The sequence below is a fragment of the Aplidium turbinatum genome, chromosome 3 (assembly GCF_918807975.1).
Source record: "Aplidium turbinatum chromosome 3, kaAplTurb1.1, whole genome shotgun sequence".
NCBI classification, from domain to species: Eukaryota; Metazoa; Chordata; class Ascidiacea; order Aplousobranchia; family Polyclinidae; genus Aplidium; species Aplidium turbinatum.
The window spans coordinates 4794221-4821007 of record NC_137474.1 but is presented as its reverse complement, the minus strand read 5'-3'; the positions used below and the strand labels follow the sequence as shown (position 1 = coordinate 4821007).

The window sequence follows — 26787 nt, the reverse complement described above, 5'->3', positions numbered from 1 at the left end:
TTTAACAATAGGCTACTGTGACGTCAAATGCCTTATCCGAGGTATCCGCGCGTCCGAACTATCCCCGGTCTCCCCTAGGCTACAAACAGAAGGGGAACATGACATACCTATTAAAATCCAATGTGTAAAACTATGCGCAGTAAAATAAAGGTTATTCAAAGTAGGCTACAATGTAAAACGACATAGGCTACTCGCCTACTAGATTTGTTGGACATGTGGCAACATAGTCAGAAATTTTCTGAGAAATATCTGGTCTGTCAGCTACTATCTCAGCCAGCAAGTCTGTTCAGTTTTGCGTTTATAGAATCTATAGAGGTATTGAATCAATGTAAAAAGAGTCTATTCACTGGCTTAGGTGTAGCCTAATACTTTCTTGGTCGTATTAGCCTAATACTTTAGTGGTCGCATGCGCAAATCCGCGAAGTAGGCTATGTAGTTTTAAAGCTGCTTTTAACTGAAATCAAACTGGCACGATCGCAACACCTTCAGAAAAATTTAAGATTTAAAGGGAAAAAATATATTACAAAAAATAAAAATAAACAACATATATTTTGGTGATAGCTTTATTAGCCCACATAGCTTTAGCTGATATATTTAAGATTTGTATGGACAGTTGCTATGAAGATCGGCTTTGTTTACTCCACGCACAAATAGGCTACTACCAGCTTGGCTTTAGGCCTGTCTGTCGTGTCTGTGAGTGTGCTCTCATTTATTGCCATTGAGAAGAGCTGTAAATCTACAATAACTTTTTTGCTAGATTTTACGTTCTCAGAGATCTCTTCTCGTTGAGTTGCTGTTTTTTCTGAAAGACTTAGCCTGTATCTGAAAAATCGTTTTTTTTTTCTCTGGACATACGTTTAACATCCATCATAGCCTATAGGCCTACACATCTTTTCCCAAATTCGCCATCAGTATAAGATTTCTTGTCTTTTGCTATTAATTGTGCTGCCTTGTAGCCAGAAAAGGAATTTTCTGATTCATTGGTTTTCCTTTTCTTTGTAACAGAGTTATTTGCTGTTTTAAGCTATTTCTGAGTGGATTCCTTGTTTGGTCCATTAAATTGAAAAAAAAAGTAATATGCTTGATATCATAATGGCGTTTTATGTTGAATTCCTTGTTTACAGAAACGCTGCAAATCAAAGGCGTGGGCCTAGCAAAATATTTAATGAAAAAGTAGGCTAATTGTTCTCCCATTTGGTTGTAATATACCACTGGCTGGGCCATATAATACAATAATTTGTGAAGGGGCTGCTGGCCAGACGATTCTCCTTAATGGACCGTAGGTTGCCTACCCTTGCATTAGCACTTCTTAATGTCACGTAGGCTAATCGATTAAAACAACTTGTGGGCTAACTAACCCTGTGGATATCGCTGCGTCCACGCCACAACATTGGACTAGTAGACGCTCCTAGTTTCGATCCTAGTATAAACCGCATGTGATTTTTACGAACAATAAAATTAAGTATTTTGATTATTATTTCTATTACCTGATATAATTTTTTTAATAGAGAATGGACAAGCGACCGCTGGAACTTCAGGGAAACCAGGTAATAAAATCTTGTATTAAATTCTTCCTATTAATTGCTGTGCATCCGGAATTACAATCTTGAAGTTTTTCAATTCGTTTATGGGCCTTCATGGATGCTTAAGATCGGACCACTGTATTCTGTTGTGCGATAATAAATTACCTACTATAGGCTACAAAGGCTAGGCTAATGAGTGTCTTGTCAAAGCCTACAATATAAAATCATCAACTCATAAAGAAACGTTGGTAATCAGTAAAAACTCACGCTGAAAAAATCCATGGAGAAAATATCCTTTAAATGCTGCAGGTAGGGATTGTAAATAGCTGCAGGCCAACTACAAGGGCGGATGTTTTCCATGTGTTCTTTTTCCTGTCGAGATATTTTCGGTAGCCTACTGGTATGGGTATTTTCCCGTTGAGATATTTTCGATGCCAATAAGGATATTTTCCAGTCGGGAGATTTTCCGCATTGATATTTTTTGTATTTATTTTGTCCTATAAATATTTACCTGCTTTCCGAGGAGTGTAATCTCAAATGCGCAAACATCTTGATAAAATAAACTTGGCCCTAAGTCTATATATCCCTCAAAATACAGCATTTGCACCACTGGTTAGAACAAGCGAGCACGGAAGCGAGTATCACTTTCGGTGAACTAGAGCACGGTTGGTTGATTATTCCATCCACTAGGTGCCGCTGAATGGGGAGCAGTCCTAAAATCCATTGCTCAAGCGCACACCCCGAGAATCGAACCAGCGCCGCGTGATCTTGAGCCGGGCGTGTAACCACTGAGCTAACGGGGTGGACAAACTTACAAGCCTTTATCCTCTCAGTATTCACTCTTTACTTTTACTATAATCTTGTTTACAGATACTTGGACAGCCACAAATGGGTCCACACCCAACATTACGTTTCATGCTGTTTCGACGTTTCAACTTCATGTGCCGTACACTGCTAGCGGTGGTATGAAAAATGTAAGTTAGTTGTTGATTGCTGTTGTGTGATAATGCTTCATCAATGAGTCTCCTACAACTCAGCAGTTGTGAATTGAGCAAGCGACAACTGAGCTTGCAACATTTCAGCGAGTGGCTGAAATTGGCAAATGATGAATCTGAGCAAGTAACAACTGAGCAAGCCGAAACTTGGAATGTCACAAGTCATCAAAATGAGTTGACAAGCGATGACCAAGCAAGTCCGACGTGTGCTCGTAAATCTCATTTGCTGACTTGCAGTAGCTGAAACGCACTTGCTGACTTGAAGCACTTGCTAAGTTGTCGCCTGCCTAGTGGTCCGATGACCTTCGCCAATAGGCTATAGCGTTTACCAAGCCCACTTTGTTAGCAAGATGACAGGGAATTGAAGTAAATTGTATTAAGCTATAAGCAGTGCAAAGGAATTTATTTTCATACGAGTGAATCAAAATAAATTCGTTTGTATTACAAGACATGTAACCGAGTCGTTCATATCAAACATTGTTGTGGGTTTGACACCTGTCAGAAGATACTTCATTTTCTTGATATTAAGCTATAAGTATCCAATTTTAAGATGAAATGCTTTACTTGTATTGGTCATGTAGTCTGATCACAGCAGGTCTACAATTTCAAATACAAATTTTCACAAATTAAACGTGAAATCAATATTAGAACTTTTTAAGTGTTTGCACATGTTATTTTCAGCCTACCGTTTGTAGAGATATTGTTGCCAATCAAATTTGTTACCAAAAACATACTGATTATTTTAGGGATTGATATCCTTTACCAAAGACATGTACAACATCTCTTCTATTTCCAATAAAACTTCTATTACGGTAACAATTACAAACGCTGAGAAGATGCCATCACTGGAAATGATGTTTGTAAGCGACGGGAAAACTTATTGGATGACAGATTTAGTTGTGATGTTCACTTTTGACAACAAAATATTTCCAAATATAACAAGTAGGTTGTCCATTTTTTGTTACGTTTTTGTTTCATTTGGCACGATACAGAGCACCTAGTGGATGGATTGGATTGAATGATTCACACACTATAACCCTCTGAAAATCGGAAACTTCACTCTGTGAATTTTGGTATCCAAGCCTGCGTAATGGTTCAAAGCCTCTACAAGTAAACTTACGCGAAACTGCCGAGAATGACTGACTTTCTCAGTCCGAGGATAAAGATTCAAACCAGTCCAACAATCTTATTGTATATGACAAGTGAAATTGAGTTCAATTATGATTAACCTTGTATTTTTAACAGGACTTACTTTATGTCTCACATATAGGCCTACGGTAAAACTGTAGAAGAAACGAAATATTGTTTTACCATCAACTATTGGTTTTTGTCGTAAAATACGCTTTTCTCATGGTTTTTCTTTAATGTGATTTCGGTTAATTTGTTGATTTTTTAATTCAACCTCTGTTTTCCTACACTGTATTTTAATTGTTTCTTTTCAAGACACGGTTGCAAGTAAAGTGTAGAAATCACTTCCATTTTTTATATTTCTTTAGCAATAAGTCTGTAGTCATCTATTTTCACAACTTCTTTTTAGCGGTGTAATTGCAAATTTTCTTAAACCGACTCTATACGATCCAAAAATATATAAAAACCATCATGAAGAATAGGTACGTATAGTCACTACTTTCCAAAACACCATCGCAATTTGTTTCACCCTTGTTGGAGTCTTCAGAAGGTTAAAATAGAATAGAACCTTCTAAAGATCCTACTCAGCGTGATTGTGTGAAATATATTGTTATTTTTTGGACAGTAGCCTCGTAATGTGTATTTTTAGTATATTTTTAAGTTGTATATTTGCTTCAATTTACACTGTTTGGTTTTGTGTTGGGTACTGTGCACTCGTTTTGCGGTGTTAACAGTATATTCACTGTATAAAAACATACTCTAGTACTCTACGTAGCCTACAACAACAAGCAGTTTGAAAAGCTTTAGCCTACTATAGTGTTCAAACTCTGTTTACGAGAACTAGTTAGAACCGGAATAAACTGGTTAAAACTTGCCGCTGTGCATACCCAAGATCAATAACCCACAAAGTTGCAATCGCTTGCGTTTTATTTTTAGACCCTTCGAATAAAACCATCACGGCCTCTATGAAAAATGGAAACGTTTTCATGACGAATCGAAATAACTCTTACAAATGCTCTTTGGACACCCAGTTAGAGCTTGACACAGATGATAATCTGAAAGCCTGGTTTCAAATGAGTGGAATTCAATTGGAAGCGTTTAAAAACAATTCAACCTTTTCCCCGCGTAAGTTTCTGTACCTTAGTGAATATAGTACAACAGATTTTAATTTCCCCATAATCATGAAACAAGTTTTTTTCACTATATTATTTTTTCTTCTAATCGAATCAAATGTCTTCTCCTAATGCTAGCTTTCTTTTCTGTAGCCTTGTTTTTCTTCGACGGGATTACACTTTTTTTCATTCTGCTTACTTTAGTTTACTTTGTCGGTTTGTAGTCAATTATTAACTACTATTATTGTTAAAAGTGCTTCCAATTTTGTACGACATTTATTTAAAAAAAGAAGGTATGCAATCTTGCCAAAATCCTTGCAGCCTATTTAATAAACCATTTGTCTCTCGGGCACGCTTTAACGTTCGCGTTTTGTCGCTTCTACCTTTTTTCTGAACCTGTTACGTTATGGCGTAAGTAATTTTTGTTGTTGTAATGGTCAGAAATAAAACATGAAACTGAAACCAACTCAGCTTCTGTTTAATTTTTTAGCATCACTCTGCTTTGCCGATCAGACGCCAACTTCCAATACCTCCGTTTGGGACTTCAAAGAAAAAACAAGTATTTGCGCACGAATCTATGCTAAGGCCTGGGTTAATATAACCTATAAGCAAATATCTGGCGAGGTAAGTTACGTTGTTGTGTGATGACATTTTGTAAAAACGAAAACATGTTGTGGTGGAAATGTATTCACACTATGGTTTGAAACAATGTTATAAATAAGATATAAAAAAATGAAATCAAAAAATTGTATCCTGCTAAAAAATGTTGCAAATACTTTTAAATGTAACATAGATATAAAAAAGAAAATCTTAAAAATATTAAACATTTTTACTTTGTTTTACAGTCACGAGACACTACAATCGTATTCCCTGCAGATGCCATGACCACTGCGACTTGCAGTGACACAAAAGTTTCCGGAACTGTGCCGCTAGACGGCGAAGATGTCAAAATTACTTTGGAATATAACAAAGATGCTAAGTCGAAGACTTACGATCTCAATGCAGTCTCACTAATGTACAATTCAAAAAGCAAATTCTTTCCAAACATTCCATGTAACCATTTGAATGCTAATTTAAAAAGCTCTTATTTTGGTTGATTAAAATGTTTGTGTTTAAACCAATCTTTTAAAATGCATTTAATGTATTAGTGCATTTAATCAAATATGAAAACTATTAATACTACAAAAAATGCTCAATGCCAAGCAAAAAACCAAGCAGAGAGAATTAAATCAAGTATAGTTATTACTCTCTAAACCCTTGACAGCCTGTATCACCCTAAAAGGAAGATCATCAGAAGGTCCTTATTCAAATAGAATCTATTTGAATTCTATTTGATAAAAGATTCTATTTGAATAAGGACCTTCTGATGATCCTCCTTTTAGGTGAAACAGGCTGTCAAAGGTATAGAGAGTAATAACTATATTTGATTTAATTAAATATTTATAAATGTAGTAGAAATAAGCTATACTCATTTAAATAAACATTTTTAAAATTTAACAAAAAAATATAAAGTGAATATTTTAGCCACGAAAAAGCAAACAGCAGTCAATAGCTCGTGATCTCTGAAGCTGACATTAAAAGTGTTTTTGTGATCCTTATGCATTTGCAGTTTGTGTAGACTATTATTTCTGTTTTAGATATGGACAGCTTGGTCTGATGCAAATAAATAATTATAAGTAGGCTAAATAAATATTTTAATTCAAAGTTTATTCAAATGAAGAATAACAATATTCTTCTTAAACTATTGAAGCAATGACTAGACAATTTTTTGCAGTGGCAAGATGAATATTTTTAAATTTATCTCATAAATTAATCCACAACTGTAGCACATCTTCGCTTCTATTTCTTCAACTTTTGCATTCGGATTTCTGGATAGACTCATATAGATAGCCTAACAACATAACCAAAGAGCAAATTAGTCGTTTTTGCATTGATTCAACGTCTACAGACGATGAATCAATGTATAAAGTGACTAGTTTTCTGTGGGTAGACAACCCACATGTAACCTTACCATTTTATCAGCTATGTCCAACTCGACCAAAATCTCTAACACAACTCTGATGGTGCAACCTACTCCTGTCAATATGTCGTATCTATGCCTGGTAGACGAAACACTTACCATTACGCCAGAACTTAGCTTGATGATGAGCAATCCTCAATGGCAGGCCTTTGGAACTATTCCTGCTAAAGGCTTTGCCAAAGGTATGGCTACTGGTATCTTGGCTTTGATTTTAACTTGAAACAAACCAAGGGATAATTTTTGTAGTGTAGGTTTATACCACATGATTACTATTATAATTACTACTTTTATGATTACTACATACTTTACAGATTTAGTAACTTATTAATAATATACTTTTGTACTAGTAATGTTATTAATTGAGTGGACTATGGTGTGGAACGATTCAAATAACATATACTTTTAAGTTTTAGTACGCTTTCTTTACTATCAACGTATCGTGTCATCGAATAAGTTATTCATGTTGGTCTGTACCGCTGTAGTCTTCTTATTCTATTCAATAATCTTATTTAGAAGTTAGATAATGGATTATTTAATTTTTTTTTCAGCTTCCGACTGCTCTGCTATGCAAACGACCCCAGCCCCGACTGGTTAGTTTGTACTTACACTTATGCAAGTGTATTTTTATTTTCTGCTTCATAAGTTTTATATACTGTATATCTTCGCCAATGCAACATTATAGTAACTTTAAAGTACACTTGTTTATTTGATGAAATTATTCTACAATAGATTTACATTGAAAGATATAATATTGTAAATTCTTAAAGTAGGATATGGATATTGCCACTTACAGATAATTTGTAATCATTATGAATGTGAGTCTGTTTTCGGCATAGACTTTCAAAGCGTAACTGACAATCGCTTTTTTGTTTTACAGTAACTACTCCACATCCAGACCCAATAGTACCATCACCATGTACGTTAATGCAATACTTTGTGGTTTCTCAGTAACGGCGAATCCTAATTTCTTAATTAAATGTTCTTTCAATGATTTCCATGCAGTAGTTTTGTTTAAATCCACTTTGATAGCATATCTTCCTTGCCTTAGCAAGTTAGCATATTGTAATAAAGCATGTTTTTTCTGATACTAACAACAATCTAAAACATATATAAGGTAATATTTGAAGAGTCCAAGTGCATAACGATCAAACTCCATTATTTGTAATTTTTAGATTTTACCATCTTCCGTTGTGTTGACAGCGAAAGTTTTACGTAGCAGCCTTTTTTTGTGGCAAAACGATTAATATCTCTCAAAATAAGGGTTTAAAATAACAGGGTTTAGCCACAAAACGATCAATCTCAAACTTAATTTTCAGTTTACTCCATACTCGGAAAGTTGGTTTTGGTAGTTTGATCATTTTGCACCTGGACTCTTCATTTTTTATCTATATCAATAATTATGTTATATAGCATATAACATAAGATAGTACATGTATATGTAGACTCCTTGCAAATGATAGAAAGATTACATAAGGAAAGGTTTGAAGAAGAGGATTAAAGAGTGTAACGTCCGCTTTGTCTATTTGATTGCTACGTTACAGTGACGTATTTTGTTTGTCGTTGACCTTCGCTCTATTGAACTGCCTGGTCAGTTTCTTCTGTCTAGATTGCTTCCAACAACACGACACATGAATTTGAATTGGTTTTCACGTGTTCTTTTAATGTGCTTTTTAGACAATCTTTTAAACACAGGTAACTTTGAGATTTCTTAATTTGCGACCGTCCAGAGAAAAGCAATTTTGTAGAATGAAACAAATCGATTTACAGTACAATTTACGAATTCCCTTTCTCAAGGATTGACAATTATTGAAAAACGAATAGGTCATAATGGTTGTATAATTCAATGAAAACTGACGTTGTATCGTCGACTAATAAGTTACTGATTTAACGAAAACAGACCACAGGTGCCAAACGCATATGCGAAAGAGGCCAAACAATATAAAAGAGAAACAAAAACAGGTGGCTTTTTTAGTACAGTGGTCGGCAAAAGAGAAAAAATCCAAATATTAACAAACGAGTCACAAATGAACGCAGAGGGCTTAACTTAAGAAAATTGGCAGTAACATTCCCTCCCCTTTAAGGCCTCGTACATTTGTTCAAATACACAGGTATAAACAACATGAGAAAACAAAATCAGCACAAATTTACATTGGTTTTGCAGGAACGATCAAGCATAACTTTTGAATTGGTCTGACAATCAAGGACTGTTTAGTTTGAACGCTAACGCTACGGACAATGCCATTTTTGTCGGGAAACGTTTGAATTACGCGACCCATGAGCCAATTGTTTCGGGGTGTGTTATCTGCGATTAAAACTATGTCCCCCACAGTCAGATTAGGAGATTTTTTGGTCCACCTTTGTTTTTGCTGGAGCAAAGGTAAGTACTCTTTTACCCACCGTGTCCAAAAGACGTCGGCCATGTATTGGACTTGTCTCCAGCGTTTTCGAGAGTAAAGCTCTTTTTTGTTTGTGAATGAGCCTGGAGTAAGGTTTATTTGCTGTTTTAGAAGAAGCAAATGGTTCGGTGTGAGAGCCTCCATGTCATTAGGATCGTCTGACGATTTTGTAAGTGGACGACTGTTAATAATGTTTTCTACTTCACACATGAAGGTAGTCAGCGTTTCATCTGTTAAAGTTTGGCCTTTACAGATAGCTGATAAGATTTTCCTAATGGATCTGATTTGTCTTTCCCACACACCTCCATGATGGGATGCACTTGGAGAGTTAAAGATCCACTTGATGCTTTTCTGTGTTAAAGCATCTTCGATTTGACTGTTGTTCCATGATTTGATGGCTTCTCTCATTTCTCGTTCACCACCAACAAAGTTTGAACCATTGTCAGATCTAATTTCTTCTACTTGCCCTCTTCTTGCGATGAATCGTCGTAGAGCGAGTATAAAAGATGAAGTGTCAAGAGAGTTTGCGATTTCAATGTGTACGGCTCTTATTACAAGGCAAGTAAAAATGACACCGTATCTTTTATGTTCTGTTCTACCCTTTTTAATAATAAATGGGCCAAAATAGTCTACACCAACATAGGTGAATGGAGGTTTGTCTGGTGTCAATCTGTTTTTAGGAAGATCAGCCATTTTTTGTGTGCTGAGTTTTCCGCTTCTTTTGCGGCAATCAACACATTTGGATAAAACCTTGCGGACTGCTGAATTGGCTTTTATAATCCATAGATTTTCGCGCAGGGCAGACAGGACGTGTTCCCTGCCACTGTGACCAAATGTGTCGTGCGTTTCTTGAATGATGAGAGGAACTATTTGGGAGCGATTTGGAAGGATAATTTGATGTTTTGCATCGTGTTTGAGAGGTGCAGCTTTGATGCGGCCACCAATTCTTAGTAAATTGTTTTCTAAGAAAGGGTCGAATTTTATTAAGCTACTGCAGTTGTTTAATGGCTTTTGTGCTTTCAGTTGGCTGATTTCGTTGGCAAAGTGTTTTGACTGAACAAAGGTAAAAATAAAGTCTTGTGCCTTTGTGAGCTCATCTGGAGACAAGCAAAGATTGTGTGCTGGGGCATTTTGTTTATTTGCAAGGTTAGTCAGTCTTAAAGTCAGAAATTTATGCTTACAACGGAAAAGCCAAGCAACGATTCTTTTCAGCTTGTACCAAGAAGAATACTTACCCAAAAGATCTTCCAGAAAGTGGGATTCGCTTTGGGTTGCAAAACACGTTTGCTTTGGTTGTTTAATTTCTGGGTCATTGTCCACGACTTCGAGAAATTTTGGTTGCTTAGGCCATTGAGATTGTGGTTTCCATAGAAATTCAGGGCCGTTTTTCCATTGATTGCATTGAAGAAAGTTTGGAATTGAGAGACCCCTTGAAGCATGATTACATTTAGCTGCTTCTGAAACATTTGCTGTTGAAGCCAAGCAATCGTCTACGTAGAAAGACTCTTTTACTGTATCTACAGTAGTTGCACTAAAAAGAGATGAGTTGTCCTCAGCTATGCGTTTTAAAGCAAAGTTTGCAGAACTTGGGGAGCAGACAGTGCCAAATATATACACGTTCATTCGGTATTCTTGTAGAGGCGCTTCTAGATTCCCATCTTTCCACCATAAGAATCGGAATTGATCACGGTCTTGTTGAGGAACCTTTACTTGATGAAACATAGACTGTATGTCTCCTTGAATAGCAATTGTTTCACGGCGGAAACGAAGAAGAACGCCGACCAGGTTATTTGTGATGTCTGGGCCTTGTAATTGAGTATCATTGAGACAGATACCTTTGTATTTGGCAGAGCAATCAAATACTACTCTGAGTTTCTCAGGTTTTTCTGGATGATATACACCATGATGTGGAATATACCACGTTTTTCCATGTATTCCAGGGACATCAGTAACGTTTTCGGCGTATTGATTCATGATCATGTCATCAACAGACCTTTTATAGTCCATGTAGAAATTAGCGTCCCTTTCAAACTTTCGTTTTAAGCAATTAATTCTTTGGAGAGCTTGAGATTTGTTAAAGGGTAATTTTAGGTCCGGATTTCGAACGGGCAAGTCGATTTGGTAGTGCGAGTCTTCCAAAAGTTTGATACTAGAGTTAACAGATTTCATGAATTGAGCTTGTTGAACAGATAATTCGGGTTTACAGTTAACAATTGAGTCAACAGCGTCAAAGCACATGTCGCACATTGGATGGGTAGAAGTTTTGGTAAAGAAATTTTTAGTTCTACTTTGATCCTGTTTGCTGTTAGGACAATTCACTAGCCAACCAACGGCCGTTTTGATGGCATAATAGCCACCTTTTGCTTGTATTACTTCTTGTGGTTGGAGAACGTACGGATTGTCATTGCCGATAAGGAGTCCTACCTCTGCGTCAACATCGGGAATCGAGATGTTTGCAAATTCTGGAAAGTGTTTAGTGTCTTCTAGGGTAGGAATATCTGTATTTGAAACAGGAATTTGAAAAGTGGAGTAAAGAGAGCTTAGAGAAATGTATTTGTTTTCGTCAAAATCTGACATTTCGACATTTGTGACCACCTTTACCTTGTTACGTTTGCCAGTGTTGTTTAGCGTGATGGTACAAATATTAGTTTCTTGACAGTCGGCAATTTGCAACTTTTCTATCAAATCATTTGTTATGAAAGATGTTGTACTTCCACTGTCCAAAAACGCTTGTGTAGTGATGGTTTGATTACTTCCTTGCAGGCGAACCTTTACTGGGATTATGGGAAGCAGACTGCAAGAATTTGTTCGTGTGTTGACAAGCCCATTGCGTATTGCTTGTGTAGGTTGATTAATTTTTTGAGTTGTTGTGTCTTTGGGTGTGATATTTGTGGTGATTTGTGTTGCATCTGGGGGATGCAAGAGAGTAGTGTGGCGTTCAGTGCATCCTAGTTTTATGCAAGGGTCCTTCCTTTTACATTGATATGCCCAGTGACCAGCATTTAAACAGCACTTGCAGAGTTTGTTGTCGATTACAAATTTAAGCCTTTGGTCAATATTCATCATTCGAAATTGTTTGCATTGATTGAGAAAATGTTTATCTCTGCACAGATGGCATGTCCTTTCATGGTTCGACGATTTTATTAGCGTTGCAAAGGTTACGCTGCTCCTACGTTTGGAGTTGGAATCATCGAATTGTTTTTTAGTAGATTTTAGAATATCGCATGCCAAATTGGTCGTTTCTCTCGTTTTGCGCGAGACGTACCGTGAGAGATCTGAAAGGCTTATTTCTTGATTTCTTTCATGCAAAATTACGTCAACTTCGCGTAACCAGCCAGAATACCAGCCACTTGGCAAGCGTCTTATTATTTTTGTTATGGTATCCATGTTGTCCATTTTCTGTAAGTAATTCATGCCAGACAAAGTACATATGCAGGAAGTTAGTTCCGAAGAGAACTTGATTAGAGAATCCTTGTTAGAATTTTGAAGAGATGGGCCGTTTATGACGGAATCAACACATGCGCGAGCTATTTGAAATTTTTGACCGAAGGTTTGTTGTAGCAAAGCTCTTGCTTTTGTGTAACCTTCGTGGGGAAGCATGTATTGACACCCTTTTACCAAAGTGTGCGCAGAGCCTTTGGTGTATTGCAACAGATAAAAAAGTTTACGTTTAGGCTCTGTGAAATTACAATCAATTAACGTATCAAATGCGTCTATAAAACCACAGTATTCAGCAGAATTTCCATCAAAGATTGGGGGTTCTACAGACAACAGTGGGGACGGGTTGATAGTAATATTTGGAATTTGTTTCGAGTTTACTGATTGATTATTGTTTATTTGATTTAGTACAGGGGTCTGGGCATACGACGTACTCGGCTCATGTCTCACAAACGATTTATTTGTTACTGTTTGTGAAGGATTAATTTTGTTTGAAACGACAATAGATTCGTGAATGTTAGACCTGGCTTCTACGCCACTCAACGTTAATTGGGATAACATAGGATACACAGAATTATTGTTTACATTAGTTGCTAAATTCGATTGAAATTGTCCGTTTATATCAACATTGTCTTTAGACATTTTATAGCGCTCACCAGCATCTTCTTCCGATTCTTCCGAAAGTTGGGCAATTGTCTCTTGGAGCTCTGCCTTTAGTTTAGCTTCCTGGACTTGTTGCAGGAATTTTCTTTCTTGTTCTTCACGTAGCTGACTTTGTTTTAGGACCATTGTTTCAAATTCTGCCCTTGCTTTCGCTTGCTCTTGTTCCAACTCGCAGATCCTTTTTTGTGATTCCAATCGAGCTAATATTACCGCCTTCTTAATTTTAGCGCTCATTGTAGAGGAGCGGCTTTTGCTGGAAACTTTGCTGGTGCTGTCGCTTGGGTGCAGACTGCCATTTTCTGCTTGGTAGAGCATTTTTGATTGTGATCTTGTTGTCACCTTTGATGTTTGGGGTTCTGGATTTGTTGATTCTTCGGCATTTGATTTATCTGCCACGTCTGTCTCCTTTACAGAATTTGTTGCCATTTTCTTGACATTCAACTTCGCTCACTGTCAACAACGACGACTTTCTTGATTGAAATGTCTAAAAACTGAAATGTAACGTCCGCTTTGTCTATTTGATTGCTACGTTACAGTGACGTATTTTGTTTGTCGTTGACCTTCGCTCTATTGAACTGCCTGGTCAGTTTCTTCTGTCTAGATTGCTTCCAACAACACGACACATGAATTTGAAATTGGTTTTCACGTGTTCTTTTAATGTGCATTTTTAGACAATCTTTTAAACACAGGTAACTTTGAGATTCTACAAAATTGCTTTTCTCTGGACGGTCGCAAATTAAGAAATCTCAAAGTTACCTGTGTTTAAAAGATTGTCTAAAAATGCACATTAAAAGAACACGTGAAAACCAATTTCAAATTCATGTGTCGTGTTGTTGGAAGCAATCTAGACAGAAGAAACTGACCAGGCAGTTCAATAGAGCGAAGGTCAACGACAAACAAAATACGTCACTGTAACGTAGCAATCAAATAGACAAAGCGGACGTTACAAAGAGAACGAAGAGGATTATTTAGGAGGAAACTTTGGGCAGTGTTCACTAGGGGAACACGATTTCTGATTACCCCAACCAGAGTGGAAGTGAAATCAGAAGTTAAACGAGAACGTTAACTGCCTAATTTAAGAAAAGGTTTCTTTTTATTTATTTCTAATAACTTCACATCTTTTTTCGCAGACCAATGGACAGCTTCAGATGGCAAGAAGGTTTGCTTTCTGGCCAACGCTGGCTTCCAGTTCCGCGCATCTTACATGAAAACTGGCGCTAAAACTCCGACAATGGCAAGTGCTATATTTGTGTAGATTAACTCACTTAAATGTTGATAACTGGTTCAACGTTGTAGCGGCAAAGTGTAACATTTTCTGAAATCGTAAAAGACTGCCGCAGTAGTTTGCGTATAGGCATATTTATATTGCTAATCGTATTAAAAATAGACCAGTGAAATTACTGATAAAGGTAAATGAGATTTCTACAGTATACTTAAATTCAAGTATCGGGAAACGAAAAAAAGGTTTTACTATAGGATACTGCGTTTTCGCTCGAGCGAGAGTAAGGCGGCTATTTCTTTTCTTCCGGCAGCCTTTCCTTCGGCATTACGTCCACTCAATTTATTAGCCTACACCTTGGGTAAATGTGACCACAACCAGTTTAAACTGGATGCCGAATCAGGTTTGCATGATTGGAAAGTGTGCGCCTTATCCGTTGCGCAATTTCACCGCCTGCAGATCAATAATCTTTGTGGCACGGAAAGTTATTTACATTTTCTAAGAATTTGTTGGTAGAGTCGAGCATATATTTATTAGGAATATAAGGTTTAATCATCGAGTCCAAAAATTTTGCTCGGTTTAGGAACAGTTAGCACCGGTAATTATGACTGAGAGGCAAAGTTGTAATACAAGAAAAGTCAACAAGGTTTTAAAAAGCTGAGCACTTGTTGGCTCTTGTCTTTCCACAAAAATAAGAGACTGACTGGTAAAACCGGCGGTCGAATACCTTTAGTGGTGCGATACTGACACGCCCAGCCAAAAAAAGAGCCCAACCTCATGGGCGAAACACGGTGTCCATTGCTGTCAATTCTTGCTACAATTGGCTGCCGTGAAACATAAAGTTTTACAAAGTGTGAAATCTGCTTTATTTAGTCTACAAATTAATGTAAAATCACTGTTTTTGTGCCACAGGTCTGGTTCGACTTCGACAACAACACTGACACAATTTCGTCCACCAATTGCAGCAAAGATACTTTTGACGTAACCATAGAAAACTGGGGCAATAAAACATCACGCAACCAATCGGTCGTGCTTACCTTCTCGAAGCAAGAGAACAAGACAAAATATGCTTTGACCAAAGTCCAAATAAAGTTCCAGCTGAACAATGCCACTTTTGTGAATGCCACATGTATGCCTGCTGTAGTTCAGTTATTTTAATTTCTAATCATAAAAACAAAACCAATGCATGTCAACATAGTAAAGATCTAAAAAGGTAGAAGCGACAAAACGCAAACGTTTAAACGTCCGCTTCTCGCTTTTTTCTGGATCTTTTTTAGTGCAAAGAATATGCAGCGCTTTTCCAGTCGTGGTGCAAGTTATAGCCACGAGAGCAGGCAAATTGAAATTAATGTCAACCTGATTGTTGAAGTTAGACTTGAGATGTCAAACTATTCGCAATGTCAGACTTTGAAATTTGGCAATGTCCGCGATAGGCAAAAAGTTCATTCGGATAACGAACGAAAACACAATGTCGCTTGACATCTAAGCGTAGGCGGCTCTCAGTTGCCAGGTTGTCGAATCCTATAATATCCCAGCCATCAAATTAGTTCTTTTGCATTGATTTAACGTCTGCAGACGTTGGATCAATACAGAAGAGACATTTGCTAAACGGGATAGTATATAATACTAGTTCACTGTATTGTAGCCTACATGTAAGCATTTATTAGATTTAACTAGACTACGGTGTCGTGAAAACAGTTTCTCAGTAGCCTATATTTTGTTAGATATAGGCTACTTCATTAAAAGCAGAAACCGTCTTTTTCTAAACATTTCTCAATTGACGATAACCCCCACAGCCTGCCATTCCAAAAGCGATTCCTGAACGTATTTGTCGTTTACAGCTCTCAACCAAACGGTTATGGTCACCAGCGATCCCAAGATAATGTTGATGCCAACTAAATTGAACGAGACATACACTTGTACGATTGAGACCCAGGTCAGTGCCACTGGGAACGAAAGCTCGAGCAAGGCATCAAACGTCTTCTTGAGAATCCACAACGTTACAGAACTTCAAGCTTTCGCAACAAGCGAAAAAATCTCCGCTAAAAAATGTGAGTTGTTTTTGATATTAATTTAAAAATAAGATTTAATACTTGATTGAGTTTCGCTTTTAGCAACATGATCGCTACTTATTTTACAAGTGTAGATAGAACGATCAGTTTTAAATGCTGCGGCCCTGTAATCTGTTTCTGCCTAATTAAGACCCTTATAAAACCATGGTAGGCTACTCTGACTCCAACACCACTTGTCATCGCACATGACTAAGGAACTGTGGTCCGAAGGCTCATGATAAACTGTTATCTCCAATTTACATAGAGAGCCCGCAACATTTAACAGAATCAGATCATTCTATTTACACTTACAATTTAATAGTTTATTCTATAAACCAGGGGTCGGGAACCTATGGCTCGCAAGCCATATAAGGCTCTGTTGATGACGCATCTGGCTCGCAAAAAATCCAATCTTCTAAAGTGCAAACCGCAAAAGTTTTATCTTAATGTTTCATTACAATTTAGAGCTGAAAATACGCTCAGAATGCACCAAATTATTGGTAATTTTTCATTTTTTGTTGTTGTTGGGGAGACCTACCCCCCAAACCCTCCGCTGTTTTTCTCCTTTTGCGAAGACGCGTTACCACTTTCAAAACTTTACCAGTGCCACCACGTCGTGTTAATTGTATTAAGTGTTAAAGCATTACCGTATAACCTATGGCTCTCACGGAAATGTATTTCCAAAAATATAGCTTTAATGGCTCTCTTACTCAAAAAGGTTCCCGACCATACTGCTATAAACGAACGCAACTAACTAAGTTTGCTTAGTAACAATAGGCTACATAATTGTATTGTGTCTAATATTCATGATTGTCTTTTGATCTAAATAGTGAAAAGGCAAGTAAATAAACCAGTACTCTTGTTGTAGCTGAATGCTTCCTTGATCAAAAACGACCACCTGCAAAACAAGGAGACTGGAAAGTCAAAGATGCGAAGAAAAACGTCTGTGCTCGAGTTCAGTCTACACTTAGCATCACAGTCGCTTATCACGATATCATGGATAAGGTATAGTTCGTGTGGTCAGTGCAAGTTTGGCAGAAACTACACAGCTTTGATCTGTCTTCAAAAAATTAATAAGACTGGCCAAACAATGTAGACTTTAAACTTGTTAAAATATGAAAGCAAGCAATTAATGTTACTTGTTGAATGCAGTATTTGTATCACCTTACTTATATTGTTTAATATGAAATTATTTTTCAACTAAACATAAATAAAAATTGCAATGTCTCTGCTTAAAAGCATAAAAAAAATCTGTCCTTTTTACATTGATTCAACGTTTTTTGACGTTTAGTCAATGCTATATGGACAGATTTTGTTAGAAGAAGGATTTTGGCCATCTAACTGCACAAAGAACTTAAAAAATTGCTCCAGCAAATATAAAGTAAAAAAAAAATTAATAAAATTTTGTTTCTCGGCAGCCGATTTGTAGCAAGAATTGACAGCGATAGACACGTGTTTCACCCATGAGGCTGGGCTCATCAGTATCGCACCGTATTCTGCCAGCCTCATGGGCGAAACACGTGTCTATCGCTGTCAATTCTTGCTACAAATCGGCTGCCGAGAAACATATTGTTGATTGGATGGTCTGAATGGCTAGCGTGGAAGCTACACCGTTATGGTTGGCGAATCGCAGCTGCCCGCTGTACTAGTGAGTGCTCAGCCTTGTGCTGATAGCCGGGAAGAACGCCCCTTTCTTCACAAAATTTTGTTTATTCGCAGTTTAGGGAGCTACTTTTTGTATTAGCTTGCTTTTAATTTTACAGATAATCTTTGTCACTATACCAATCGAAGGAGATAAAGTCGGTGTGTTGGAGAGTAAATGCGCTGCGAACACTACCACTCTGACCCTGGACGTTGACCGAACAAAAATGATCAATCTAACTTTAACGTACAAAAAAACTAAGCCGATGTTTTACACCTCTGCACCTGCTGAAGACTACGTTCTCAATAATGTGACGTTAGAGTACAAGTCTGACAACTGGAACTTTCAAAATCATAAAGGTATCCAAAAATTTTCCCTGGATGCGAGCATGACCCACTAGTCATGGTGCGAGTCTATACGGCTGCACTGACACTGTTTGCTTTGTAAAGCGCTGAAGAGTAACGCATATCTTCTCTGGATAGAGCGCTATGTAAAAACAAACATTATTATTATTTCTTAGAGACTTTTACTAATCGTCATACAAAAAAAGACTTTTAATTCAACACAAGTGTAAATAATTTTGGCATGCGACTTTTGCTCAAAAACGTGGTTTTATTTTAGTGATACATAAAATAAAATCATTAAAGATCAATGCTTAAAAGTACTTTTCTTTTGAGTTGCTTCAAATAACTCATAAATAAACAAACGATTTTGTAGATTAACTTACCACTAGTCAGACATGGTCGCCACAAAGTGGGAAAACGTTGAAGTTAAAGCAGTAGGCTACGTGGCCAAAAAGGTAGTGTTTGACCGACAATAGACAGAATGTCGTCTCAACGCTTGTCCAATGCCGATAGTTCTCTGCTGTGTCTTGAAAGAACATTTAATTGGAATGTGAGCAAGCAAACTGGCTCTTTTGTAAACGTGATCGCAATCTTCAACCATTAAGCCTGGATACAGCAACAAGTAGTGGAATTTTTTGTAGCATCGACCTAAAAAACTTAAATTTTAAATGGTAAAACAAATTTTATTTTTAGATTATGGCAAACAAGTGACTGTCACTTCTGAATCCGGTTTAAACTGGTTTTCGACACCAGTAGGAAGGTCATACCGTTGCGATTTACATCAGCAAGAAAGCGTGGGAGACATGACAAACAACCAAATGACTTTAAGTTTGGCCAACACCCGATGGGAGGCGTTTTCCATCAACAAAACTGGAGACTTTAGCGAGGGTATACATGTGATTTTCTAACATAACACATTATTTTACTGGCTTACATTGTTTAAATCAATTAGTTGTAGCTTTGCTTGAGTTCGGTTGGAAATGATTAAACGTTAAAACAACTGGTCGAGCAGTTTAATTGGGCATTTTTAATGCATATTTAGCTTGTGTGCTGACTCAGTGAGTTGCAGTGTACGTAAGTGTGCAAACTTTACGATTTTAATCAACACTGTATAAGCAATCCTATAAAAAAAAACTGAAGCGGTTAACTAATTCTTACTTTTTCAGGAAGATACTGCGCAGCAGAAAGGAGTACACCAATGCCAATGACAACAGCTCCAGGTAACATTTCACTGAATACGAATAGTAATCCATGGTCTACGAGTCATCGTATACACAGGCAGATCCAGGAGGGAGAGCGATTGGGGCGATATGGGACCATCTTTACTTTTTACACATGGTTGTGCTTTTTTGAAATTGCTTCTACCCTAAGGCTACTTTTTGAATCCTCTCCTGATTGTATGTGTTGAAGTTGAACTATAAAGGAACCAAAATTTTGTTGACACTGCTTTGTATTTTATCGCTTTGAGGCTACTGTAATCTACTGTAGAAAATCAAGCTTTTTAACATGCCCCTACTTCTGATTAACCAACGCCGAAGCATCGCCATAAAATAGCTGAGATGGTAGCAACCAAATGTAAAACGAAGTCAAGATCGAAATAAGATGCAAACAAAAAAGGGTTCAGTTTGAACGCAAGGCCTTTATATTATTGAAGTTGTATACTACTACGCTGCGCATTATCACAAGCTGTCAAGTAATCCGGAGCGCTCATCATACCAGCAAGAATCACGAGTCTTTGGGCACTGTTTTATTTTTCATTAATTTCTTTATAGACTAATCTTGAAATGCTCTTATTTTTGTTACAGTTACTCCTCAACCTCATATCCCATCGGAGCCAATTGTTTGTGAGTTCATCTGTGTTTATTATTTTATGACTATATCTCTTTAAAGGATACAAAAATATTAAAAGTATAGCAGTAACATGCTCGCGTAGTACAAGATAACGTTTTTACGTATGACGTTTTTACGTATGCAGGTGTGTGTCTTCAGACGTTACGTGTGCGTGTTACGTATTATGTCCGCGCCGCTAGCGCAACCACGCATAGCCTACAGTTCAATATATAGCTTCTTTCAATCCAAGGCACAGAAGCATGCTATCATTGTGGTATGCGTGCTGACTAGTATACCTGCTACTTTCCATACTTGCTACTTTCAGTGCTGTATGGTGATAATTCAATACTTAACCAGAGATTTTTCATCAGCTAAAATCCTTGTGAAAGCATCGGACAACAAAACAGTGTGCCTCTTGGCTGAAATTGGATTACAAATTCGTATGAACTACAATATGACCAACTCGTCAGCTCTAGTAAGTTACTTCTATGCTTAGTCTGTGTAGCTTAGGCTGCATCTTTTACTTACACGATCGCCCTGTGCTGTTTCATGATTGGGAAACTCCATTGTTTCAACGTTAGTTTGTGAGCAGTGTCAAATTGCTATAAACAGACAATGTTTGCTTTTTGATACCAATATTCCATATTTTTGCTTCAATTTAACCATTTTAGGCAAACATTACACGATATGTCCTGAAATAGCATCCATACTCAAACAAAAAATTTGGAAAAGAAACTCGTACAAAAAGGCGTATATTTGCGTTGGACATTGCACAATGCACACTTTTGAGTTGTTGAGAGCAGTGAGATGACTGAGTGCATATTGGAAGATGTACATGACCCTAATTAATGCAACCCTGGTTTGACGCCAGGTTACGCTAGATATTACGAAAACCACTTGCCCTATTTTTGACGTAACAATGATGTGGTCTTAGTTACTGAATAAAATAAACTGGCTGTGCTCTCATGATGCCGTAAGCCTAGTACGACAAAACCATTTCATTCCTAACCCCTGGAACCGAGTATGAGGCTATCTATTCCCAACACCGTTGACGTGGGGTTCAGGATCCGGTCCAGGATCATTTATGGCTCGAAATCTTTTAAAAGAGTCATGCAACAAATAACACGTCGCGTAATCTTTGGAATTCGGTTGTTTTCTTTACAAATGTTGTGGTTGGAGGCCCGGGGCCACTCAATGGTTCCGAGCCCAAATTATTCTCTCAACAACTCTGTCTATACCTTTACTTTTAGGCGGACATTGGATTCAACATGAACCCAAACGAGACGCACTACTCGGGAGTTTGTGGAGGCGACTCTTCCATTGTGACGTTTTACAATCACCACGACCAACAATTAGTCAACTTGACGTTCACAAAGAAAGCTAACAACACCTACCTCAGCTCTGTTTCGGTGGAGTACAACATTAGTAGTTTGTATCCTCACGTCAACAACAAAAGTGAGTGTGGAAAATTAATAGTGGTTGGCAAAACCCAGCCAGTGAGTCTGTCCTTTTTTACATTGAATCAACTTCTGCAGACGTTGGATCAAAATTGAAAAGGATTGATTTTCTGGCTAGATATCAAGCACAAAGGGTGATAAAGTAACTTTTCTCTTTATATTATGCTATCGTGATTTGTATTGTAAGAACGTAATTATTGCAAACGTATATTTTATGTCAAGTTTTCATAAAGAAACGTTGTGACTTGTAACAAATATTAGGTCCATGTGCACCAAATCCAAGTAGGCCACATGTGCAAAAGAGCAAAAGTTTTTCAAAGACTCTCTTTTTTAGGTGCAGCTGGGAACCCATACAGATTTTCTGTCAGCAACCTAATGGAATTGAGCGCACCAGTCAAGCATGCATACAACTGTACGGATGAGGCTGATTTCCTGATCGATGTTGGTAACAACGTAATTGTCCGCATAACTGGAGTAAAGCTACAGGCTTTTGACGTCGAAAAAGCTGCATACTCCACAAGTAAGTGTTTTGTATTGTCGTAGTCTCGTTGTCTTTATGTCCAAATGCACAGCTTTTCATCAATTTGTTTTTCACGTGTTATTTTAACCTTAAATGTATGTGCAGTTGCCTCTTGCTTGCCGGATACGTTACCAACCATGGCAAATACTGGTAATTGGACCATCACAGAAAACAACACAGCGTGCGCCAGATACATGTTTGCTGCTACTTTTAACATCACTTATCCAACTGTACTTGGGACGGTAGGTAGTCGAGCACAATCTATTCTGTATTGTTTGACTGAATTTGAAATTGCAATAAGCAGGGTTTATTATGAAGTTTCATGCATTGACATTGATCCAGCTCAAGACATATTTTAGAGCGCTCTTTTTTAGTTCAGTTGTTTTTTTAGTTTAACTTTTTGGATTGGTGTTAGAAAGTAACTATGTTGCTTTTTGACAATATTTTTGTTAATTTATTTGTTGTCCTTCTAACTGTGATACCCCCTTTGCCCTTTTGTGTGTTGGTTGATATAAATTAAAGTTATTGTCAATTTTCCCCTACAGTAAACATTTTTTTTTCTTTTTGCTTTTCTCATTGAAGGAGTCATTTTTTTCCTCAGGTAGCAATTTGTAAACATTTCCAAAATGTCGTGTTTCAGGAAGTGCCAGCACTTTTGGTTACACAGTAAACATTACTTTCCTTGTTTTTATAGTTACAAGCTAAGACAAGCAGGACCCAAGGCTGCTTGGGAAACAATCTCATTTTGTGGTTAGGTTTTTATCACCTCTATATAGAACACTGTATGGTGCATCAAATGCATCAAGGGAGCTACGTCCACTACACAGAAAAGTTCTTTTATAGCTTATTTTTTCCATAGATATTAGTCATACTATCATGGTGCTTTTCCCGTCTAAATGTGTCACCTTACACTTATTTTAGCGATTATGCAACTCATGCAGTATGTACAATAGTCCGTTGTGCGTATATTGTAGTAGAGTATCCTACACAGAGAAAAAAGTTGCAATAAACTGAAAATAGTTACAAATAATAGAATTGAATGAGATTAGCTGTCCAACGAAATGAAGTTACTATACTTTGTATATTTTACAGCAACTGTCAATTCTGATCCCCCTAGACAACGCCACCACCAATTATGTCGGGAAATGCGGAAAGGAACAGTCGTACTTCTGGGTTAAAATGGAAGAAATCACTTTCACTTTCTTTTTTAACAAAACCGACATCAGTGGAAACAATTTCAACTACCACATGTTCGCTGTCGTTGTAAATTACAATCTTCCATCGAAATATTTCCCCAACCATGCTTACGATAGTAAGATTTACATACATATTATTAAAACCATTTGTCTCTACTGAACAATTTGTGAGGTATTTTGAGCAATAATTTAACTAGCTCAGACCGTGGCTTGCAGTAGCATTTACAAAGAGGTTTAGATCCATAGGTCCACATGAGCAGTCTAGATGCAAAGCTTGCTTTTGCAAAAACATTTTCATTTTGTAGAGACACGAAGATTTTACTTGAATGATAATATTTGTATGCATCTGATATATCGTGAAAAAAGTTGTATGATTGAATTGTTTTAATGCCATTAAAATAATTATAGTTGTTTCGTTCTAGCTGCATTCACTTTTCCTTCATGAATTTGCAACGTAGGTTGCTATTTCTATGTTACTTAAACGTTGGAGTTTAAACCTGCGTTTGGTTTTGAGACATTTATTCTTCTGTGTAAAGCCATGGGTGTAATATTGAGCTACAATGCATGCCTTCATTAATCAGGTGACAATCAAGTACAACTTGGCAACTCTACCCTTGAGATGTTCAGTTCCAGAAATGACCGATCCTACAAATGCGCCACTGTCACCTCCATTAAGTTGAATGCCACTCTCGCCACAGTTCAGTTCAAAGACGTTCAAGTTCAACCTTTCGGAGTTGAAAAGGATGGTGGCTTTAGCACAGGTAATGTAGCCGATTTGTTAAGCAACAAAGTCTTATTGAATTGGAACCTTTTGATAATATTGCCACAAGATCAAGTGTTTTTGTTGTATCCAGGATTACGACCAGTTGTTATAAAGATTTAGATTAAGCGGGCAGGAAGGCAAGGAAGCCAATTTTCGTGTCCATCTTCAGGCATGTCTAAGTGTTCTGCCAAAGACACAGTGGCATCCTTTTGCACTGTGTCGAACTCACCACTCAGCCATGCAGCCGACGTTAAGAATATTCATAATGAGGTTAAACAGTGAGGCTTTAACGAACTCCAAATTTATTGATGTGCAAATGATAGAGTGATGTGATTAATAATCTCTACCTTTAATAACATTACAAATTTTAGAATAATAATGTATGTACATAAAGCATTCATTTTTATTCTTACGCTACAAAAGGACAAACAATCTATCCCATATTCTTTTCATGCCATCATTGCGCAAAGTTATAACTTACATAAATTTATGATTTATTTATTGTGTTGCATCTTAACGTCCTTTTTTTATTCTGCTTTAGCTCTTTTTTTACTCTTGTGTTATGTTGTCTAACTTTTGCATCCACTATATTGTGAAACCAAGGTATTTCGTAAAGTTTCGACACAAAATTCCTTGTCCAAGTTTCGTTGCGAAAAAAGGCAATTTTACTTTGTTGTGATTTCGAAACGAAAACAAAAACACACATCAAAAAATCAATAATTATTTAAGTCGTTTAAATATTGTCTTGATTCTATTTTTCTTCGAAGTAAATTATTGTGCGAGGAATTTCGTTTTGCTTCGGCCTAAAAAATTCTTTTCAAACAGCGTTAGTGTTTGAACTTGACTGTTCCCCTTACAGCCGAGAACTGCAGCGGAGATATGAGTCCTATCATTCCAATCATTGTTGGAGCTGTATTGGCTTTCCTTGTAGTCTTGGTTCTTGGAGCTTATTTCATTGGAAGGAAGCGTGCAGCCCGAGTGGAATACGAAACGATATAAACTGAACACTGAACTTGTATGTAAAATCGCTGTCTAGATGTTGATGCGACAAACTGTTATGATTATTTACAATCACTAAAGTTGAAGCTCTTTACGCAGCCACTTAATCAGTTCTTATTTAGTTGATTCAACGTCTGCAGACGTCGAATTAACGTAAAAAGCACCAATTTTCTTGCTGGCTAGGCGTTTGATCACCTTTTTCGTTTACAATTGCTTTGTAACCTTTTTGTTGTTGATTTTTTTTCAATACAGTTAAACAGGGGTTGGCAACCTTATTTTCACTATGGGCCAGTTGAAGATAGACGCGTTGTTTCTCGAACTGGTTGCAAAAGTTTGACAGATAAATGAAACAAAAAATGAAGCTATGAATGAGATTACAGGTAGCCTACATCAAATGCCATTCTCTTTGCAATGTTTGTTGAAGGGCAAATTGTTATCTCTTTGGACGCCCAAAAACAAACGTGTAACAAACTGGTACCAAGCTGTGGCCCGATGGTGGGCAACCTCCTACAATGATAGATATAACTTTTTACAGAAAAAAACTTGAAGATTTTTGTTGCATAGGCTACATTTTATTGTTTGAATCTCCAGTTATATTTGATATGTTTCTTTTTTCCACCTGTAAGTCTTCCACTTCCATGGTATATTGGTCCATGTTAATGCAACTATACTTCGGTACTAATTAGTAAAAATATATCGTTGCTTTGCGCTATTCCAACGTGTAGCCTACTGGGTTTTGCTTTGCATTTGACGACCAATCAGATGTATTAAAATGATTAATATATTTTTACTGAATTAATGAAAACTGTTCATTTTTTGTGTATTCATCAACATAATAAATTTTTATTTTTTGTCGTTGAGAATTATTATAACTTTTTGCAAATGATGCATGTTTTTAAAATTCATTAAACTGGCGGCCAAAGTTTCATTATGTTCGTCGCCGCTAGACGACAGCACACGTAATGTTTCGCTTGTTTTGGAAGTGCATTTGCCCATGTAAAAAGTGTTACTTCGTTCAACTTGCCTTTGATGATGATGTTTGTAATTTATTTGTGCCATTTTTCAGAGAAGTTAATTGCGACTCAGATGATGAAACGTTATACTTTGCATTCCATTTTGGTGCCGTATAAATAGTATACTCATGATGATACTGTCAGTAAACTTCATGGATGACACGATCCACTCCTTTTGATGATATGTCTGTTCAGATCTGTTGACTAATTTGTAGGCGAAAGGTTACACGAAAATTAACTGCGTTTGCAAGCCTGCTCATTCTTTGTAACAAATTATTCGTGAAAAGTATATTTGATCATTCTTGTTTTTGTCTTTTTCCGTTGTGATTGTTACAATGACGCAGATTGTCATCCTGCGGTACGACATAACGTTGATCTAACTTACAAACGTACACTGACGTACGTTGACGTAGAGACGTTGTACGTTGACGTACAGACGTTGATTTCGGACCCACAATACATTGTGTAATTTACAATT

General features: G+C 37.1%; 1 protein-coding gene across 1 annotated transcript; it reads left to right on the top strand.

Moving 5' to 3' along the window:
• Positions 1 to 1092: 1092 nt before the first annotated feature.
• Positions 1093 to 26787, top strand: LOC145766088 (uncharacterized). The gene is made up of 25 exons (XM_082577746.1): positions 1093 to 1144; positions 1509 to 1547; positions 2394 to 2497; positions 3265 to 3460; positions 4583 to 4771; positions 5249 to 5382; positions 5604 to 5811; positions 6781 to 6960; positions 7327 to 7368; positions 7656 to 7694; positions 14406 to 14509; positions 15407 to 15623; positions 16336 to 16545; positions 17414 to 17550; positions 18309 to 18546; positions 19225 to 19419; positions 19698 to 19751; positions 20337 to 20375; positions 20733 to 20836; positions 21612 to 21816; positions 22153 to 22338; positions 22444 to 22580; positions 23431 to 23650; positions 24116 to 24295; positions 25157 to 26787. The coding sequence occupies exons 1-25, from the start codon at positions 1093 to 1095 to the stop codon at positions 25294 to 25296; spliced, it is 3549 nt and encodes a 1182-aa protein (XP_082433872.1). The 3' UTR covers positions 25297 to 26787.